We start from the raw sequence: 18,288 nt of genomic DNA, 5'->3' as shown, positions 1-18,288 counted from the left end.
TCACTGTTCCAACATAAAGTGTATTTCTTTGAAACTGTTTATTTGTTAACAATGGTATATGTTGCACTATTGTGAAATTAATTTACCCAATAAAAAATATTTGAACGCTCTAGGGGAGTGGTTTCCGGAGGAGGAGCTAACTGCACACACCTGTGTGTGATTACCTTCCAGTCCTGCAGCTGCTGGTGGAGTTTCTCGTGCCAAACCCAGGGACCTGGGTAGCTTCTTGGATAGCCTGTATCAACGCTCCTGGAACCAGACAGTGGACAGACATCCCACTGTGCTGACATTATTAGTCAGCTTGCAAAAAGCCTATACCTTGGGCTTCCTCTTTTTATATATATTAGAACTTGTGATATAACTTCAAAGAGGAACAGAGTGCCTCCCTCCCCCACCGGTGCTGCGTGGGAGGTTGAGGCTATCTTTATACACTCTCTCTGCTATACTGATAAACTGCCTTGAACCTGGCCCTAATTACCTGCAGGATAACAGCAGATTCTCTCCATACCCTTTCCTCCCCCACCGGTGCTGCGTGGGAGGATAAGGCTATTTACATATATCAACACTGCTGCACTAACAAAGGACCTGATGTTTTTTTCCTGACTCCTGCCCTGAGTACCCACAGCAGCGCGGCGGACCCCCCACATACCTTCCTCTCTCCCACCGAAGTTGCGAGGGAGACAGAAATCATCCGTGAGACTGAGCTGAAGTGTGGTGGCGGAGCCGCATCTTCAAGCAGGGAGCGATAAGTACTCGAAGCGGCTCTGCTCGGTGCCGGACTGAAAGCTTGCTGGAGAATCCCCCCTCCCCCACCGGTGCTGGGTGGGAGGTCGGGGCTGTGTGTAGCTAGCCTGGCAGTTGCCGCTGAGATCTCCCTGTGCAGCGCCTCTGCATATCTCTGCTCTGGTTCCTCGAGACGCTGTGGGTAAGCGCTAAATTAGGAGGTGCTCAATCTGGGAGCATGTTTTTCTCTCTTCACCTTTTTTTTGGGGATACCAACCAGAGCTGCATGTCCTGGGGAACACTGTATGGATCCTGGTAAAAATGCTATGGAAGATGGCTGTATAATTAACCCCTCTAATAGGTATCAGCAATTTTGGCATTTTCTCATATTGAAGGCTCTTTCTGCCCACCTACCTGGCTATTAGTTGAACGCTGATGCATAGAATGACCCAGGTAAGGTGACGAGCTGCATACATACAAGAACTGGCTGAACTTTATTAACTATATAAAGGAACTTTTTTTTTTTTTTTTTTTTTTTCATTGGCTCCTTATATGATTCTTTTTTCTGCATATGATTTGTTTGGCACATTTAATTTTATTTAACTATATTACTTGTCGCTACAATTTTTGTCATGTCAATGTATTGAGCAAATCTAGGCAAAAATGTTAATGCTTAAGAATGTGTAAAATGTGCATAGTATGTAAAAAGACATTGTACTTTCTCCTCTAAAAAGTGAAACATTCTCAGGGGAGAGAGAAGGGAGAGGAGAGGGGGAGGAAAAAAAAAAAATCAAAGGTTATTGAGTGTGAATAAGGAATTAATAATTCAATACCAGAGAAATTTACTATAACCTTTTTCAGGATATATTACCCATTATTACTGCTTGGAGGGAAGGGCTATATAGAGATAAAAGATCCTCAGTTATATTATCTAATAACTCTTTCCTAAGAATAAATCTCCTACGTTCCCTGAAAATAAAATACTATCCCTTACTATTGAACAGGGAGAAAGTTTATATAGAAATATAAAGATCATTAGTTAAAACTACCTTATAAATTTTCTTTAAAGAAGAGATATTTTAACTTCTCTGAAAATAAAATACAAATGAAACTGACTGAACCAGGATATAACTAGGTCACTGTGAATATGTTTGCTTACCTATAAAATATACTGTATATAATTGCTGGAATAATATTTTCTTTGATATAAATCTAATTAAGAAATTGCTGTTGCTGCTTTCAGAGATACCATTTCCTTTATTGTGTCTTTTGAAGATTAGCAACAGTAAGACAATTAACAAATTGGCATAAAATTGCCTAACATTAATAACGTCCCTGATCTCTGCATCCCTGGCTGGATCTAAATAACACGATTTAATTCACAGTTTATTATTTTTCCTTTCTTTCCTTTTTTTTTTTTTTTTTTTCTCTCTCTCCCCTTTTCTTTTCCCTCACTTGGTCACAATAGTGCACATCCCTATCCTCACTTGTCTATTTGAGAACGCTTCACCTTCTCAAACTTAACTCTAAAATTAAGTTCACTCCCTGTATTGATCTTCACTTAGATAAATTGCCTCACTTCAATTTTTTTTAATTCTCTTTTCTTTTCTGGCACATGGATAAATTCCTTCACACCTCACCCCGGAATATTTCTCCAGCCATGGCAGCAAGACAGAGAGACAGAAAATTGAAGGGTAATCAGGAGCCTCCCACAGAAGCGCAACCAACTATGTTAAATGTACCAGTTGTACAAGAAGTAACCAATATTCACAGCTTAGTCGCTAGTATATCTGATGCGCTCTCTCCTAAATTTGAGGCTCTTAGAGCTGAAATCAAACAAGATTTTCTTTCTCTGACACAAGAGGTTCGTCAATTCTCCAATAGGCTGCAGGAAGCCGAACAAAGAGTTTCGGACCTGGAAGATCTAACAATAACGCATAGTTCTAATCTAGAAGGTATAAATAATAACGTACAGAAAATTCAAAACAGATTAGAAGATCTAGAAAATCGTTCTAGAAGAAATAATATAAGAATTATAGGCCTTCCGGAAGAACAACAATATGACAATCTTGTTAATTTTATATCAGAAACCTTGCCTACAATTTTAAAGATGCCATCTACCCTATATCCCATCCCAGTGGAGAGAGCGCACAGACTTGGTCTACCTCGCTCAGGCAATAAAGATAGAACTAGGCCTAGGCCTGTTATCGCTAGAATATTAAATTTTCAAGACAAACTTACCTTATTCCAGCATTATCGCAAACAACAGCCTGTTAAGGCTGGAGACGCTACAATCCTTATGTTTCAAGATTTCTCCGCTGACACTGCAGCAAGGAGAAGGGAGCTTGCTCCTATTTGTTCCAAACTGATACAAAAAGGGTACCAGGCAACCATAATGTACCCCTACAAATTAAAGGTTAAAGTTGGGGAAGTCACACACTTCTTTGAAGAAGCTCAACTGGCTGAGAGCTTCTATAACACACTGGGTTCCTAAGCTTAATAACAGCAATATTGAATATCTGATTATTAGACTGAGTGTAAGCTATAGGTTTTTGCTTATGGGAAAGACCGTGTCTCTTCTAGACGTGAGTCCTAGGACCCAACCCCCACCTGTGCGGAGAAAATTTAGGTGTCTAATTTTAAATTATTATTATTATTTTATTTTTTTTTATTATTATTATTATTATTTTTTTTTATTTATTTTTTTTTATTTATTTATTTTATTTATTTATTTATTTATTTATTTTTTCTCTTTCTCTCTTCTCTTTCTCCCTTCTTAATGTATAAATGAATATGCTGAATAAAAATTGTAAAATAGTATCTTGGAATGTAGGTGGTATATCTACCCCTATAAAGAGAAAAGCAATCCTTAATCACCTGCGAAAGATCCAGACTGACATAGGTTTTATTCAAGAAACCCATTTATCAGCTGAAGAATCTTTAAAACTTAAATCAACATGGGTAAAAGAAATCTATTTTGCACCTAGTGTTAAGAGGAAAAGGGGGGTAGCAATTCTAATAGGAAAGAAAATTGATACCGAAGTCACACATTTTGAGGCTGACGTGTTGCAGCACGGGGGGAGATATGTACTACTGAAAATAAAGATTGCCCAGAAGATGTATACATTATGTAATACATACGGCCCTAATGTATTTGATCCAAAATTTTGGAACACTTTGCAGACCAAATTATTATCCTTCACGGAAGGCTCTTTAATTATGGGAGGAGATTACAATATGGCACCACAATGCCCGATCGATAGGCTAAGACATAATGTCAAACAGTTAAAACAAAAAAAAGATAATCTAGAGGGTAAGATGTTTAAAAAAATAATGCAGAACTTAGCACTGCGGGATATCTGGAGACAGCAAAATCCTTCTACCCAAAATTTTACCTGTCTTTCCAAGGCGCATAAGACGCTCTCCAGAATCGACATTTTTCTAATTGATGAACGTATGGTGATGAGAGGGGTAAAAACAGATATAGGACCAATATTTCTTTCAGATCATGCACCGATTGTACTTGAGTTTCAGCTTTCACATTTGTATTCTGCTGCAACACGTTTCTTTTTTCCCTACTATCTGACGACTGAGGTAAAATTCAAGAACTGGCTTATAAATAGATATAAGGAATTTGTACATTTCAATAAAGACTATTTAAACCGCCCTGAAGTATTTTGGGACACTGCAAAAGCAGTAATGAGAGGCGAAATAATTTCATATAGCTCAGCCCTGCATAAGAAAATTCGATCTAGAGAAAGAGAATCATGCCAATGTTTAACTAACACTTATAATCATTATCTGCTTGACAAAACCCCCTTAAATTGGGCAAAATACGTTAAAGCAAAAAATGAAAGGGATACTTTTGTTTTACTGCAAGAAACTCAAAAGGAATTAAAAATGCAGGCTAAGCTATATAAATATGGTAATAAATCAGGTAAGATGCTGGCCAAATTAATAAAAAATGAGAAAAAACAACCAATCATAGACAAATTGTATAATAAAGGTCTTCAGCTTTCTAAAGCCGAAGACATACTAGCTGCATTTAATGAATATTACCAGGAATTATATTCATTTAAAACAAGTGATACGCATACATCTGATGACTTTTGGAGAGATATCACGTATCCTACTGTCACATCAGAAATGGCTGATAGCCTCAATGTCCCTATTTCCATAGAAGAAATAGAGAAAGTAATATCCAAGCTTGCCTCAAATAAAGCAGCAGGTCCAGATGGCTTGCCTAGTGAATTCTATAAGATCCTGATTGGTGAAGCCACCCCACATCTTTGCACGCTCTTTAACAGCTTCTTTATTAGTGGTAAAATGATCCCCTCTTCATTTACCAATTCTTACACAACTTTGATATTAAAAGGCGGAAAAAACCCTGAATACAAGGAATCCTACAGACCAATTGCACTGTTAAATTCAGATTACAAAATTCTTACTGCAATTCTAGCATCTAGACTTCAAAGACCCCTCTCAGAAATTATACATACTGATCAAGCAGGTTTTCTAAATAACCGCAACTCAGCCTCAAAAATTAGGGAAGCCCTATTGGTGACAGAATATTTTGAGGTACTATCTAATTTAACTAGCGGGGGGGAGGACATACCTGACCTTGCTATTATTTCCTTAGATGCTGAAAAAGCCTTTGATTCAATATTTTACGAACATATCAAAACATCGTTAAGACAATTTGGCATCAGAGGTAATTTTCTTGAATTTATCGAAAATCTATATAAACACCCATCTACAAGATTGATAGTGAATAACAACATTTCCCCCTCTATCTTGTTAGGTAGAGGAACAAGGCAGGGCTGTCCTCTTTCCCCGCTCCTATTTAATATTTCCATTGAACCTCTGGCAATTAAAATACGCCATCATTTGGATGGTATAAAAATTCGTAACTGCGAAATAAAAATCGGTCTGTATGCTGATGATCTGCTGCTTTATTTGGCTAACACCAAACTGAACTTACCAAAACTTTTTCAGATCTTGGAACAATTTGGTACATTCTCTGGATACAAAGTAAATATGACAAAATCAGAGATAGTGTGGCTCAGGAAAAATAAAACTTCAATATTAAAAACTCCTTTTCGCCAAGTAAAAGATTCTTTTAAATATCTAGGGATTCATATTCCGACAAGGTCCGTAGATCTCTATACATTGAATATACCCCCAGTAGTAAAAATGATCAAAGAAAAGCTTTTGTTATGGCAAAATCTCCCAATATCACTTTCTGGAAGGATTGCCCTTTTTAAAATGGCTCTTCTTCCAAAACTTTTATATATACTTCAAAATACACCAATAATTCTATTAGGTAAGGATATACGTTCAATCAATACTTCACTTATACAGTTCTTATGGCAGAATAAGAGGTCAAAGATATCTCTTATGAAACTTTCAATACCAAGAAAGGATGGTGGTATTGCCTTACCAGACATAAGGCTATATAACCTCTCCTTTCTGGCTCGTGTCGTAACAGACTGGATCTCATCTAATAACTATGTCTTGAATAATTATCTCGAGACCAGTGTCTGCTACCCATATTCTCTATCTGCATTAATACACTTAGTACCTAAAGAAATCCCCTCAGAAATTAAACGATTTAAAACAATTCTTAACCCACTTAAAGCTTGGCACAAGATAGTAACCTTTCTTTCAATTAATAATAGTGCTACCTGTCTTTTGCCTATAATAGGTAACCCTATTTTTCAATCAGGATTGCATTCCGAAGTCTTTAGGAAATGGCATAATCGGGGGTTAACCAAGGTATACCAAATAATTGATAAAGAGAGAAAATATATCAAAACATTCCAGGAATTAAAAAGAGATTTTTATTTGCCCAATAAAGACTTCTTTGCGTATTTGCAATTAAGGCATTTTGCACAGGACCTAGTTAAGAAAGCTGGTTGGGAATGGGGACTAGGTAAACTCGATGATTGGCTTGCTCTAACAAGAAATGGTCATATGTCAATTGCACCATGTTATCATCTTCTGGGTACAAATAAAGGAGAACCGGTACTGGCAAAGATTGCCCTCTACTGGAATACAGCAATCCCTCAGAGTAATATTGAGTCTAAAACTATTCAATTGTCAATTAAAAAAATTGCACAAGTAACGCTCTCTGCAACTTGGAGGGAGGCACATGTTAAGCTCCTTCATGGGGCATATTTTACCCCCGAGAGAGGTTTCAAATGTGTGAATGTAGGGTTTAATAAATGTCCTAAATGTTCGTATCAGGCAGCTGATTTAATACATATGTTTTGGTATTGTCCAAAGATTAAAAATCTCTGGGCTAGGCTCGAATACTGGCTAAAAAAGGTGCTTAAGATAGGCTATGTCTCTTTGACAATATATCAGATAATACTCTGCCTTAAGGAAGAGCCTGGTAAGCAAACTGATGAAAAAATAATAATCTCCGCTATTCTTGCTACCAGGTATTTAATCTGTAAGAAGTGGAAAAGTCATGCAATGCCAAGCATTACTGAAATTAAAAACTGCATGAAAAAACAATGCATTTTAGACCAGAGAAACGCGGATATAAATAATGAACAAGACATTAAAAGGTTCTTTGATAAATGGGCTGCCTTCTTAAAAATCTTTCCGGCTGCAGAAATAGATTATATAATCTTCCCCTTTAGAAATACAGAAATTGTTCTATTAGGGAACTGGTAAAGCTTCAGGAGGAAGAAAGTGATGGTAATTTTTTGTTTTGTTTTTGTTTGTTTTTTTTTTTGTTTTTTTTGGTTTTTTTTTTTTTTTTGTTATGTTTTCTCTTCGCATGGGGGGGGGGGGACAAGGGGGGGGGGGGGTTATACTGAAAATCAAAAACTCCAAGCATTGTAGGAAAATAAAATGTTTGTGTTCATTAATGTGATGATTAGCCTAAATTTAACTACATGTATAAATGAACATAGTACTATGTTGTCAAATTTATTGTATCTTTTGATTATGCCATGTTTTCAAAATGGTTGATATTGTTTTTGGACAGTGACTTGGATTATAAATAAAACAATTAAAAAAAATAAAAAAAAAAATATTTGAACACAAAAAAAAACTAACCAGAAAGAACCATTATAATGAACTGAAATATAAAACCATTTCCATTTAATTCCATTCCATAGACATACCTTGTTCCATTTAAGGTAGTGGATGTGGCAGGCTGAACTCTAGCTACAGGAATTCTCATTCTTTGTTGGACTCCTGACTTTGTAACATCATGTTCATCTGATATGTTTGTAGCATGTTCGGAAACCGTCTCAGGTAAACTGATTTTACGGGACACTCTTCCTGCTACTTTATCAGACATTGGTTTTACTTGCCGGCGAAGTGCAGAAACCTGAGTAAAGAGAATAAAGTTACTAATGCAGAGTATGGTGTAACAACAAAAATGGCAAAATATGCTTGAAGGGACATGAAACTCAAATTTGTTCTTTCATGATTCAGATAGATCACAAAATTGTAAACAACTTTCCTGTTTACTTTTGATATTTAATTTGCTTCGTTCGCATGGTATTCTTTGCTGAAAAGCAGACCTAGGTATGCTCAGTAGCAGGGAGCTAGCTGCGGATTGGTGACTGTACAAATATACCACTTATAATTGGCTTACGGCTGTGTTCCGCTAACTCCCAGTAGAACAATGCTGCTCCATCAATAAAGGATACCATGAGAATGAAGCAAAAATTATAATAAAAGTAAACTGGAGAGTTTTTTTAAAATTTCATGCTCTATCAAAATCTTGGGTTTCGTGTCCCTTTTAGCAAAGGTTTTCTCAAATACAGTACTTCATGTACAGATTTCCCTAACTCAGTTGAGATGCTTACAATTAGACGTGTGCATTCTGAGGTTCCGGATACCTCTGAATACAGAATAAAGCCAGGCATTCTGACCCTTACACTTTCCAAAGAAAGCCACAAACAGGGCAGAAGATTGTCGAAAAGAGCATACACAACATCCAAGTTATGCAAAAGACATTCCTTATGAGAAGGATTAGGACAAAAAGAAGGAACAACAATTTCCTGATTAATGTTTCGATCCGATGCCACCTTAGGGAGAAAACCCAATTTAGTACGAAGGACCGTCTTATCTGCATGAAAAATAAGGTACGGGAAATCATACCGCAGAGCTGAAAGCTCAGAAACTCTGCGAGCAGAAGAAGAAACAAAACCTTCCAAGATAACAATTTTATATTAACAACATGCATTGGCTAAAAATGAGCCTGTTGCAAAACTAAGGCTCCAAGGAGGAGCAACAGGTTTAAACACAGGCCTGATTCTGACCAGGGCCTGAACAAAAGCTTGAACATCTGGTAAATCTGCCAGACGTTTGTGCAAAAGAATAGACAGTACAGAAATCTGACCCTTTAGAGTAATGACTGACAAACCTTTCTCTAGGCCATCCTGAAGAAAAGATAAAATATGGGGAATTCTCACCCAGCTCCGGGAGAAACCCTTAGATTCGCAACAATAAAGATATTTACGCCATACCTTACAGTAGATATTGCGAGTAACAGGTTTTGAGCCTGGAGCATAGTATCAATGACCGCTTCAGTAAACCCACGTCTAGACAGAACTAGGCGTTCAATCTCCAAGCAGTCAGCTTCAGAGAATCCAGCTTTGGATGGAGGAATGAACCCTGAAGTAGAAGGTCCTTCCTCAGAGGTAACCTCCAAAGTGGAAGAAATGACATCTTCACCAAATCCGCTCACCAGATCCTGTGAGGCCATGCAGGAGCAATTAGAATTATCGATGCTCTCTCCTGTTTGATGCGAGCTATGACTCGTGGAAGGAGTGCAAACAGAGGAAACAGGTATGCAAGAGAGAAGATTCAAGGAACCGCTAGAGCATCTATCATAGCGGCCTGAGGATCACTTGACTTTGAACCGTACTTGAAACCTTGGCGTTTTGACGAGACATCATCAAAGCCGACTCTGGAACCCCCCACCTGAGAGTTTTCAATTAAAAACCTCTGGGTGGAGAGCCCAATCTCCGGAATGAAAAGTCTGCCTGCTAAGAAAAACCACCTCCCAGTTGTCCACCCAGTTGGAATGCGGAAGGCAGAGAGGAGACAATTGTAAGACTCCGCCCACTGGAGAATGCGAGTCTGTTCTTTCATTGCTAAGGAACTCTGAGTTGCAACCTGGTGATTAATGTAAGCCACCGAGGAGATATTGTCCAATTGAAATCTAATAAACCGGACTAAAGCTAGTTAAGGCCAGGCTGATGAGGCATTGTAAATTGCTCTCAACTCCAAGATGTTTATGGGAATAAAAGACGCCTCTTGAGTCCAAAGACCCTGCCGTTAAAGAACCCCAAACTGCTCCCCAGCCTGAAAGGCTGGCGTCCGTGGTAACAATCACCCAGGATGCTCTTAAGAAAAATTTACCCTGAGAGGTCCTGTGAAAACCACCAAGATAGAGAGACTATAGTTAGGGGAACCAGAGCTATCCTCTGCGATAGGTCCGAGTGGTCTCAGTTCCATTGTCTGAGCATGCATAACTTTAGGGGTCTCAGATGGAACTGAGCATACGGAATGATGTCCACAGTAGCAACCATCAGACCAATTAATTCCATACACTGAGACACAGATGGACAGGTTGAGGATTGAAGTGACAGGCAGGAAGTCAGAATTTTAAGCCTCTGACGGAGCCATCATTTGCTTTGAGGACCTACAAGTCTATGACGGAGCCATCATTTGCTTTGAGGACCTACAAGTCTATGAGAAAGCTAAAGCCACCCAGAGGTTGGCCTTGGGAAGGGGGTACTGTCTCTTATGTTGTATTCCAGTGACTTTTCACTGAGCCACCAGAGGCTTTGGATTTTCTGACCTTCGTCAGAAAAATCTACATAGACAGAGAATCTATAATTGTTCCTAAGAAACACACCATGGTGTCTGGCACCAGGGAAATCTTCTCTATATTCACTTTCCACCCGTGGGAATGTAGAATAGACAATAACATCAAAAAGAAAAGAAGGCCAAGATACCAAGATATAGTCCAGGACAGATGCCACCGTAATTCCTTAACATCTGGCTAGTGCCAGAAGAGCCCCATCGAACCCCAGTAAGATTCGAGGAGTGGAGGCTAAGTCCAAAATGTAGTAATCATCTACGGTAGGAAAGGGACAAAAAAAAGTTTAAGAATCCCTAGAGCATACATTTAAAATGTATCAAGCAAATGAAGCAATTATGATGCTTATAACAATAACATTATATACCTACACTAAATCATATTGAATCAGGATAGAGATAAATCAAATAAATGTTGATAATCCCTAAACCCATACTATAAATGAGATGGTCATAATGACTCACTTATATACTATAGCCTACTTTACGCAGACTTCACCTAAATGCCATAGCATTGCTGAATACACAGCTGTGAGGATAGCTAGGGTTAAAACAGGAATCCAGCTGGTAGATTGGAGTTTTACCCACTGAATCACAAGTGGTCAGATTAATTAACAATCTTCCGTATATATTTCTCTACTGCAGAAAAAAATAAAAATAAATAAAACATGAACATCGATAATATAAACAAAGAAACATAGATATTGACAGCAGATAAGAGCCATAGGCCCAGCAAGTCTGCCTGATATTACCTAACAGTATAAACTTATCTAGTTTGTAGGATAGCATTATGCTTGTCCCAGACATTTTGAAAGTTCCCCACAGTGTTTATAGATAATCCCTAAGACATATATATATAATATGTTCAACAGGAAAGATAAGCCGATAAAACAATATTCAGAAGATATTTCCATAGAAGGAGGAAAATGAATCATGTAAATATTAATATTCCCCTACTTATGTCTTAAATATGCACAGCAGACACAAGATAAGCATTTCTAGTGCTTATAACAGCAATATTCTACTGTAGAAAAGAAGGATAATATAAGTAGACCTAATGTTTAAAACATAGTCTAGTATCAATGTAGAACTGTAGAAAGATAGGGATAAACCATGAAGATGGAAATAATCCCTAAAACATACAAGAATGTGAGACAGGATAATTGGACATCATATTGATAACAATGCCCAGTATATACCTATACTTAAAGGGAGTCTTTTTATGTTTAAAATTTTTGAGTCACCAGCTCCTACTGAGCATGTGCAAGAATTCATAGAATAAGTGTGTATGCATTTCTGATTGGCTGATGGCTGTCACATGGTACATGTATGCATTTGTGATTGGCTGATGGATATTACATGGTACAGGGGGGTGGAAATAGACATAACTTTTAAAATTGTCAGAAAAAAAAATCTACTACTCATTTCAAGTTCAGTCTAAGTGCTATTGCATTCCCAAAGTGGGAAGCTATTTCCAAAATGGCGCCAAAAGAAATGTATGCCCGCCGAAGCTGATCTCACTTACTATGTAGGGGAGGTTGGAACAAAAGAAAAGAAAATTTATGCCTACCTGATAAATGTATTTCTTTTTTGACACGATGTGTCCACGGATCATCTGAATTACTAATGGGAATATCACTCCTGCCCTGCAGGAGGCAGCAAAGAGCACCACAACAAAGCTGTTAAATAGCTCCTCCCTCTCTCTCAGGATAGAGATAAATCAAATAAATGTTGATAATCCCTAAACCCATACTATAAATGAGATGGTCATAATGACTCACTTATATACTATAGCCTACTTTACGCAGACTTCACCTAAATGCCATAGCATTGCTGAATACACAGCTGTGAGGATAGCTAGGGTTAAAACAGGAATCCAGCTGGTAGATTGGAGTTTTACCCACTGAATCACAAGTGGTCAGATTAATTAACAATCTTCCGTATATATTTCTCTACTGCAGAAAAAAATAAAAATAAATAAAACATGAACATCGATAATAGAAACAAAGAAACATAGATATTGACAGCAGATAAGAGCCATAGGCCCAGCAAGTCTGCCTGATATTACCTAACAGTATAAACTTATCTAGTTTGTAGGATAGCATTATGCTTGTCCCAGACATTTTGAAAGTTCCCCACAGTGTTTATAGATAATCCCTAAGACATATATATATAATATGTTCAACAGGAAAGATAAGCCGATAAAACAATATTCAGAAGATATTTCCATAGAAGGAGGAAAATGAATTATGTAAATATTAATATTCCCCTACTTATGTCTTAAATATGCACAGCAGACACAAGATAAGCATTTCTAGTGCTTATAACAGCAATATTCTACTGTAGAAAAGAAGGATAATATAAGTAGACCTAATGTTTAAAACATAGTCTAGTATCAATGTAGAACTGTAGAAAGATAGGGATAAACCATGAAGATGGAAATAATCCCTAAAACATACAAGAATGTGAGACAGGATAATTGGACATCATATTGATAACAATGCCCAGTATATACCTATACTTAAAGGGAGTCTTTTTATGTTTAAAATTTTTGAGTCACCAGCTCCTACTGAGCATGTGCAAGAATTCATAGAATAAGTGTGTATGCATTTGTGATTGGCTGATGGATGTCACATGGTACATGTATGCATTTGTGATTGGCTGATGGATGTTACATGGTACAGGGGGGTGGAAATAGACATAACTTTTAAAATTGTCAGAAAAAAAAATCTACTACTCATTTCAAGTTCAGTCTAAGTGCTATTGCATTCCCAAAGTGGGAAGCTATTTCCAAAATGGCGCCAAAAGAAATGTATGCCCGCCGAAGCTGATCTCACTTACTATGTAGGGGAGGTTGGAACAAAAGAAAAGAAAATTTATGCCTACCTGATAAATGTATTTCTTTTTTGACACGATGTGTCCACGGATCATCTGAATTACTAATGGGAATATCACTCCTGCCCTGCAGGAGGCAGCAAAGAGCACCACAACAAAGCTGTTAAATAGCTCCTCCCTTCCCTCCCACTCCAGTCATTCGACCGAAGTTAAGGAGAAAAAGGAAGAACAAGGTGCTGAGGTGTCTGAAGTTTATAACATACAAATAACCTGCCTAAATAACAGGGCAGGCCGTGTACTCATTGTGTAAAAAAATAAATAAATTTATAAGGTAAGCATAAATTTTCTTTTCTTTTTAATGACACAATGAGTCCACGGATCATCTTAATTACTAATGGGAATCAATATCCAAGCTAGAGTACACAGATGATACGGGAAGGACAAGACAGGGAACCTAAACGGAAGGCACCACTGCTTGAAGAAACTTTCTCCCAAAAACAGCCACTTGAAAAAGTGTGAAGAGATGACTAAGTTGCAGCCTTGCAAATCTGTTCCACAGAAGCTTCATTCTTGAATGCCCATGAGGAAGCAACAGCCCTTGTGGAATGAGCTGTAACTCTCTCTGGGGGCTGCTGTCCAGCAGTCTCATATGCAAAACGTATGATACTCTTCAGCCAAAAGGCAAGAGAAGTAGCCGTAGCTTTCTGACCCTTACGTTTTCCAGAGAAAACCACAAACAAGGCAGAAGACTGGCGAAAATCCTTAGTCGCCTGCAGATAAAATTTTAAGGCACGAACCACTTCCAAATTATGTAGAAGCCGTTCCTTCTGAGAAGGAGGATTAGGACACAAGGAAGGAACAACAATCACCTGATTAACGTTCCGATCAGAAACGACTTTAGGAAAAAATCCTAATTTAGTACGTAAAACTACCTTATCTGAATGAAATATAAGGTAAGGGGATTCATACTGCAAGGCCGAAAGCTCTGATACTCTGCGAGCAGAAGAAATAGCAACAAGAAATAAAACTTTCCAAGATAACAACTTAATATCTAAGGAATGCATAGGCTCAAACGGAGCCCCTTGAAGAACTTTGAGAACTAAATTAAGGCTCCATGGAGGAGTAACTGGCTTGAACACAGGCCTGATCCTTACCAAGGCCTGACAAAAAGATTGTACATCTGGAACATCTGCCAGACGTTTGTGTAGCAAAATAGATGAGGCAGAAATTTGACCCTTTAGGGAACTTGTCGATAATCCTGACTCTACTCCAGGAGTAGCCCTTAGATTTGCACCAATATAGATATTTACGCTATATCTTATGGTAAATCTTTCTAGTTACAGGCTTACAAGCCTGAATCATGGTCTCTATGACCGAGACAGAAAAACCCCGCTTGGATAAAATTAAAACGTTCAATCTCCAAGAAGTCAGTTTCAGAGAAACTAGATTTGGGTAAAGAAAGGGTCCTTGAATTAGAAGGTCTTTCCTCAACGGCAGTCTCCACGGTGGCAAAGACGACATGTCCACCAGATCTGCATACCAAATCCTTTGAGGCCAAGCCGGTGCAATGAGTATCACCAAGGCTCTCTCCTGCTTGACTCTAGCAATGACCCGAGGAAGAAGAGCAAACTGAGGAAATATGTATGCTAGACTGAAGGTCCAAGGAACCGCCAAGGCATCTATCAGTTCGGCCTGGGGGTCCCCGGACCTCGACCCATACCTCGGTAGCTTGGCATTCTGTCGAGATCCCATGAGATCTAATTCCGGCTGACCCCACTTGAGAATCAAGCTGGTCTGCCTGGTCAGGAAGTCCCCCTCAGCCTATTGAATTATTTTGGTTAACTCCATCTCTAAGGAACTTCTCGTTCCTCCCTAATGATTGATGTAAGCCACTGAAGTTATGTTGTCCGACTGGAACCTGATAAACTGGACTGAGGCTAACTGAGGCCAGGCCAGGAGAGCATTGAAGATCGCTCTCAGCTCCAGAATGTTTATGGTAAGAACAGACTCTGACAGAGTCCAAACACCCTGAGCCTTTAGGGAGCCCCAGACTGCTCCCCATCCTAGAAGGCTGGCATCTGTTGTCAAAATCACCCGAGATAGCCTGCGAAAGCAGGTCCAATGAGAAAGATGATCCAGAGACAACCACCATTGAAGAGAATCCCTGGTCTCCTGTTCCCGTAGAATCCGAGGAGACAAGTCCCCATAATCTCCGTTCCATTGCCTGAGCATGGATAACTGCAGCGGACTGAGATGGTACCAAACAACGGGAAGATGTCCATTGCCGCTACCATCAGCCAGATTACCTCCATTGACAAGTATCGAAGAGCTTTGATTTCCTGACCTTTGTCAAAACAATCCTTATTGGTAAGGAATCTATTATGATTCCCAAGAAAGTCACCCTTGTTCTTAGGACTAAGGAATTATTTTCCAAATTCCCATCCATCCGAGAGATCTCAGGAAGGATAACAGCAATTCTGTGTGGCATCTTGCTTGTTGTAAGGATGGCGCCTGGACTAGGATGTCGTCCAGATAAGGTGCCACTGCAATGCCCAGTAACTGAAACACCGCCAACTGAGATCCCAAAATCTTTGAGAATTTCTGGGATCTGCGGCAAGACTGAAAAGTGTTTTTCCAGAAAAGCAAACCTTAGGAACCTGTGATGGTCCCAGAGAATGGGAACCTGCAGGTACATGTCCTTTAAATCCACAGTTGTCATAAGTTGACCCTCTTGGACCAAAGGGAGAATGGAACTAATAGTTTCCATCTTGAAGGAATTTGCTTAGACTCTTGAGATCTAAAATAGGTCAGAAGATTCTCTCTTTTATGGGAACCACGAAAAGATGGAATAAAATCCCAGACCCCGTTCCTGATTCGGAACAGGAACTATCACTCCCATGTGGGAGAGGTCTCTTACCCAATGTAGAAACGCATCTCTTTTTGTCTGGTCTACATATAATCTTGAAAGCAGAAAACTGCCTCTGGGAGGAAAACTGTTGAACTCTATCTTGTATCCCTGGGACACTATTGCTACTGCCCAGGGATCCGGAACATCTCGAACCCAAGACATAGCTGGCTTCTAGGAATGATTCCCCTATTCCAAGACAGATTGGGTCTCCATTAAGGTTTAGACTGTTCCTGCTTGGAGACCGAAGAGGGAATAAAATTTCCTTTGAAATTTCAAAAGGAACGAAAATTACTCTATTGTCCCTTTTGTTTGTTTCCTTTTGTCCAGAGGGAGAAGGAAACCCCTATCTCCCGTAATATCAGAGATTATTTCCATCAAGCCAGATCCCAACAAGGTCTTCCCCTTGTAAGGAATCACTAAAAGCTTAGACTTAGAGCATAAATCCAGAGAGCAAGACTCTAACCATAAGGCTTTGCAAGCTGGAACAGAGAAACCTGAAATATTTGCTCCCAGTTTGATAACGTGAAGGAAAGAATTTGAAATAAAGGAATTAGCCAATTTAAAAGCTTTTATCCTATCCTGGATTTCATCCAGGGGAGTTTCTGACCTAGTAGCATCAGACAACGCCTCAAACCAATATGCTGTTGCACTAGTGACGGTAGTAAAGTACACAGCTGGTTGCCATTGTAAGCCCTGGTGTATATACCTTTTCTATTTTTGTCCATAGAAAACACAACTATTTTGAAAACACAACTATTCTCTAAGGGTATAGTAGTTCTCTTAGTTAAGGTGGAAACTACTCCTTCCACCCTAGGGACTGTTTGCCAAGCCTCCTTAGCCGAGTCGGCTATGGGAAACCTCCCTTTTAAATATAGGGGATGGAGAAAAGGCCTCTCCCATTCCTTATAACTTACTGGACGCTCTAGGATAGACTACGCCGGTAGTGTCGGAGTTGCCCAGGGTAGATAAAAACCTCCTCAAGTAACAAATGGAGGTATTCAAGCTAAAAAATTGAAAGAAAACAACCTCAGGATCAGATAAAGATATTACTCCATCTGAGTCTGAGAATTCCCCCTCAGATCCCCTCGGAAGTATCTTCCTCTTTCAGGTTACAAGGAAGAAACTTTTGGAAAAGCAACTACTGAATCAATCACCCTAAATGATTGATAATATGTCCTTTAGGAATGTTTTCTACCTCGTGGGAAAAACAGATAATGCATAAAATGCAAAGTAACTCCAGGTGGAGTGTGAGAGGAAACGCAGGGCACTGCATGTGGGCCATACATTTTTTGGGACACTATAGGAGAAATATGTGGCATAGTTTGACCATTGTCAACAGATTCCTAAACAGCAAACGCCTTAGAAGAAGAAGGTTCAGAAAAGAGTGAAATTTGTTAATAAAATATTAACACATAAAAAATGTTACTATCCTCTTTAAATTTTAAAAAGTAACTGTTTTTTGTGTGCAGAAAGAAACTAAAATAGTACACAATTAATGAAGAACCTACCTACACCTCAGCTAAACCTTGCTGAGCGGCCCATCTGCCCTTCTAATACCCAAACTTTATTTCAAGCCTTGTGTTTGTGTGCAGAAGGATAATTTAACATAAAAAACAGTACAGCATTTAAACTAATCAAAAAAGATCCAAAACGTAGCAATAGCGTTGTCCGGACCCACTTATATGGAACATTAAAAATTGTGTTCAGCAGAGACTCTTTCATATGCTCTCATAACTGTGTGCAATATGATTACAAAAAAGTTCCATAACGCATCTATATTGCTGTCCGGACCCACTTCTCTGTAAATTACTGTTCTGTTTCCGAAATCGGAAAAAGAGAGAAGCTTGCGCAGCCCAAATTGGCGCCACCCGTAGCTCCACCCATCATGGGCTTTATAACATCAAGCTCCCGGTTGCCATTATTATTGTTTAAACAACTACGCCACCCGGAGATAACTGAACCTTAAACAA

At 38.9% G+C, this 18,288-nt stretch overlaps 1 protein-coding gene across 4 annotated transcripts in view; it reads right to left on the bottom strand.

The window, feature by feature from the left end:
• The window catches only part of KIF21A (kinesin family member 21A), a 537,130-nt gene that overhangs the window by 216,326 nt on the left and 302,516 nt on the right, over positions 1 to 18,288 (bottom strand). For all 4 annotated transcript variants that reach the window (XM_053716595.1, XM_053716597.1, XM_053716596.1 and 1 more), the window contains exon 18: positions 7,860 to 8,068. In XM_053716595.1, the coding sequence (XP_053572570.1) occupies positions 7,860 to 8,068 (209 nt within the window). The remainder of the gene's footprint in view (positions 1 to 7,859; positions 8,069 to 18,288) is intronic.

The sequence above is a fragment of the Bombina bombina genome, chromosome 6 (assembly GCF_027579735.1).
Source record: "Bombina bombina isolate aBomBom1 chromosome 6, aBomBom1.pri, whole genome shotgun sequence".
Taxonomy (NCBI): Eukaryota; Metazoa; Chordata; class Amphibia; order Anura; family Bombinatoridae; genus Bombina; species Bombina bombina.
This window is presented reverse-complemented; position numbering and strand designations above follow the sequence as displayed.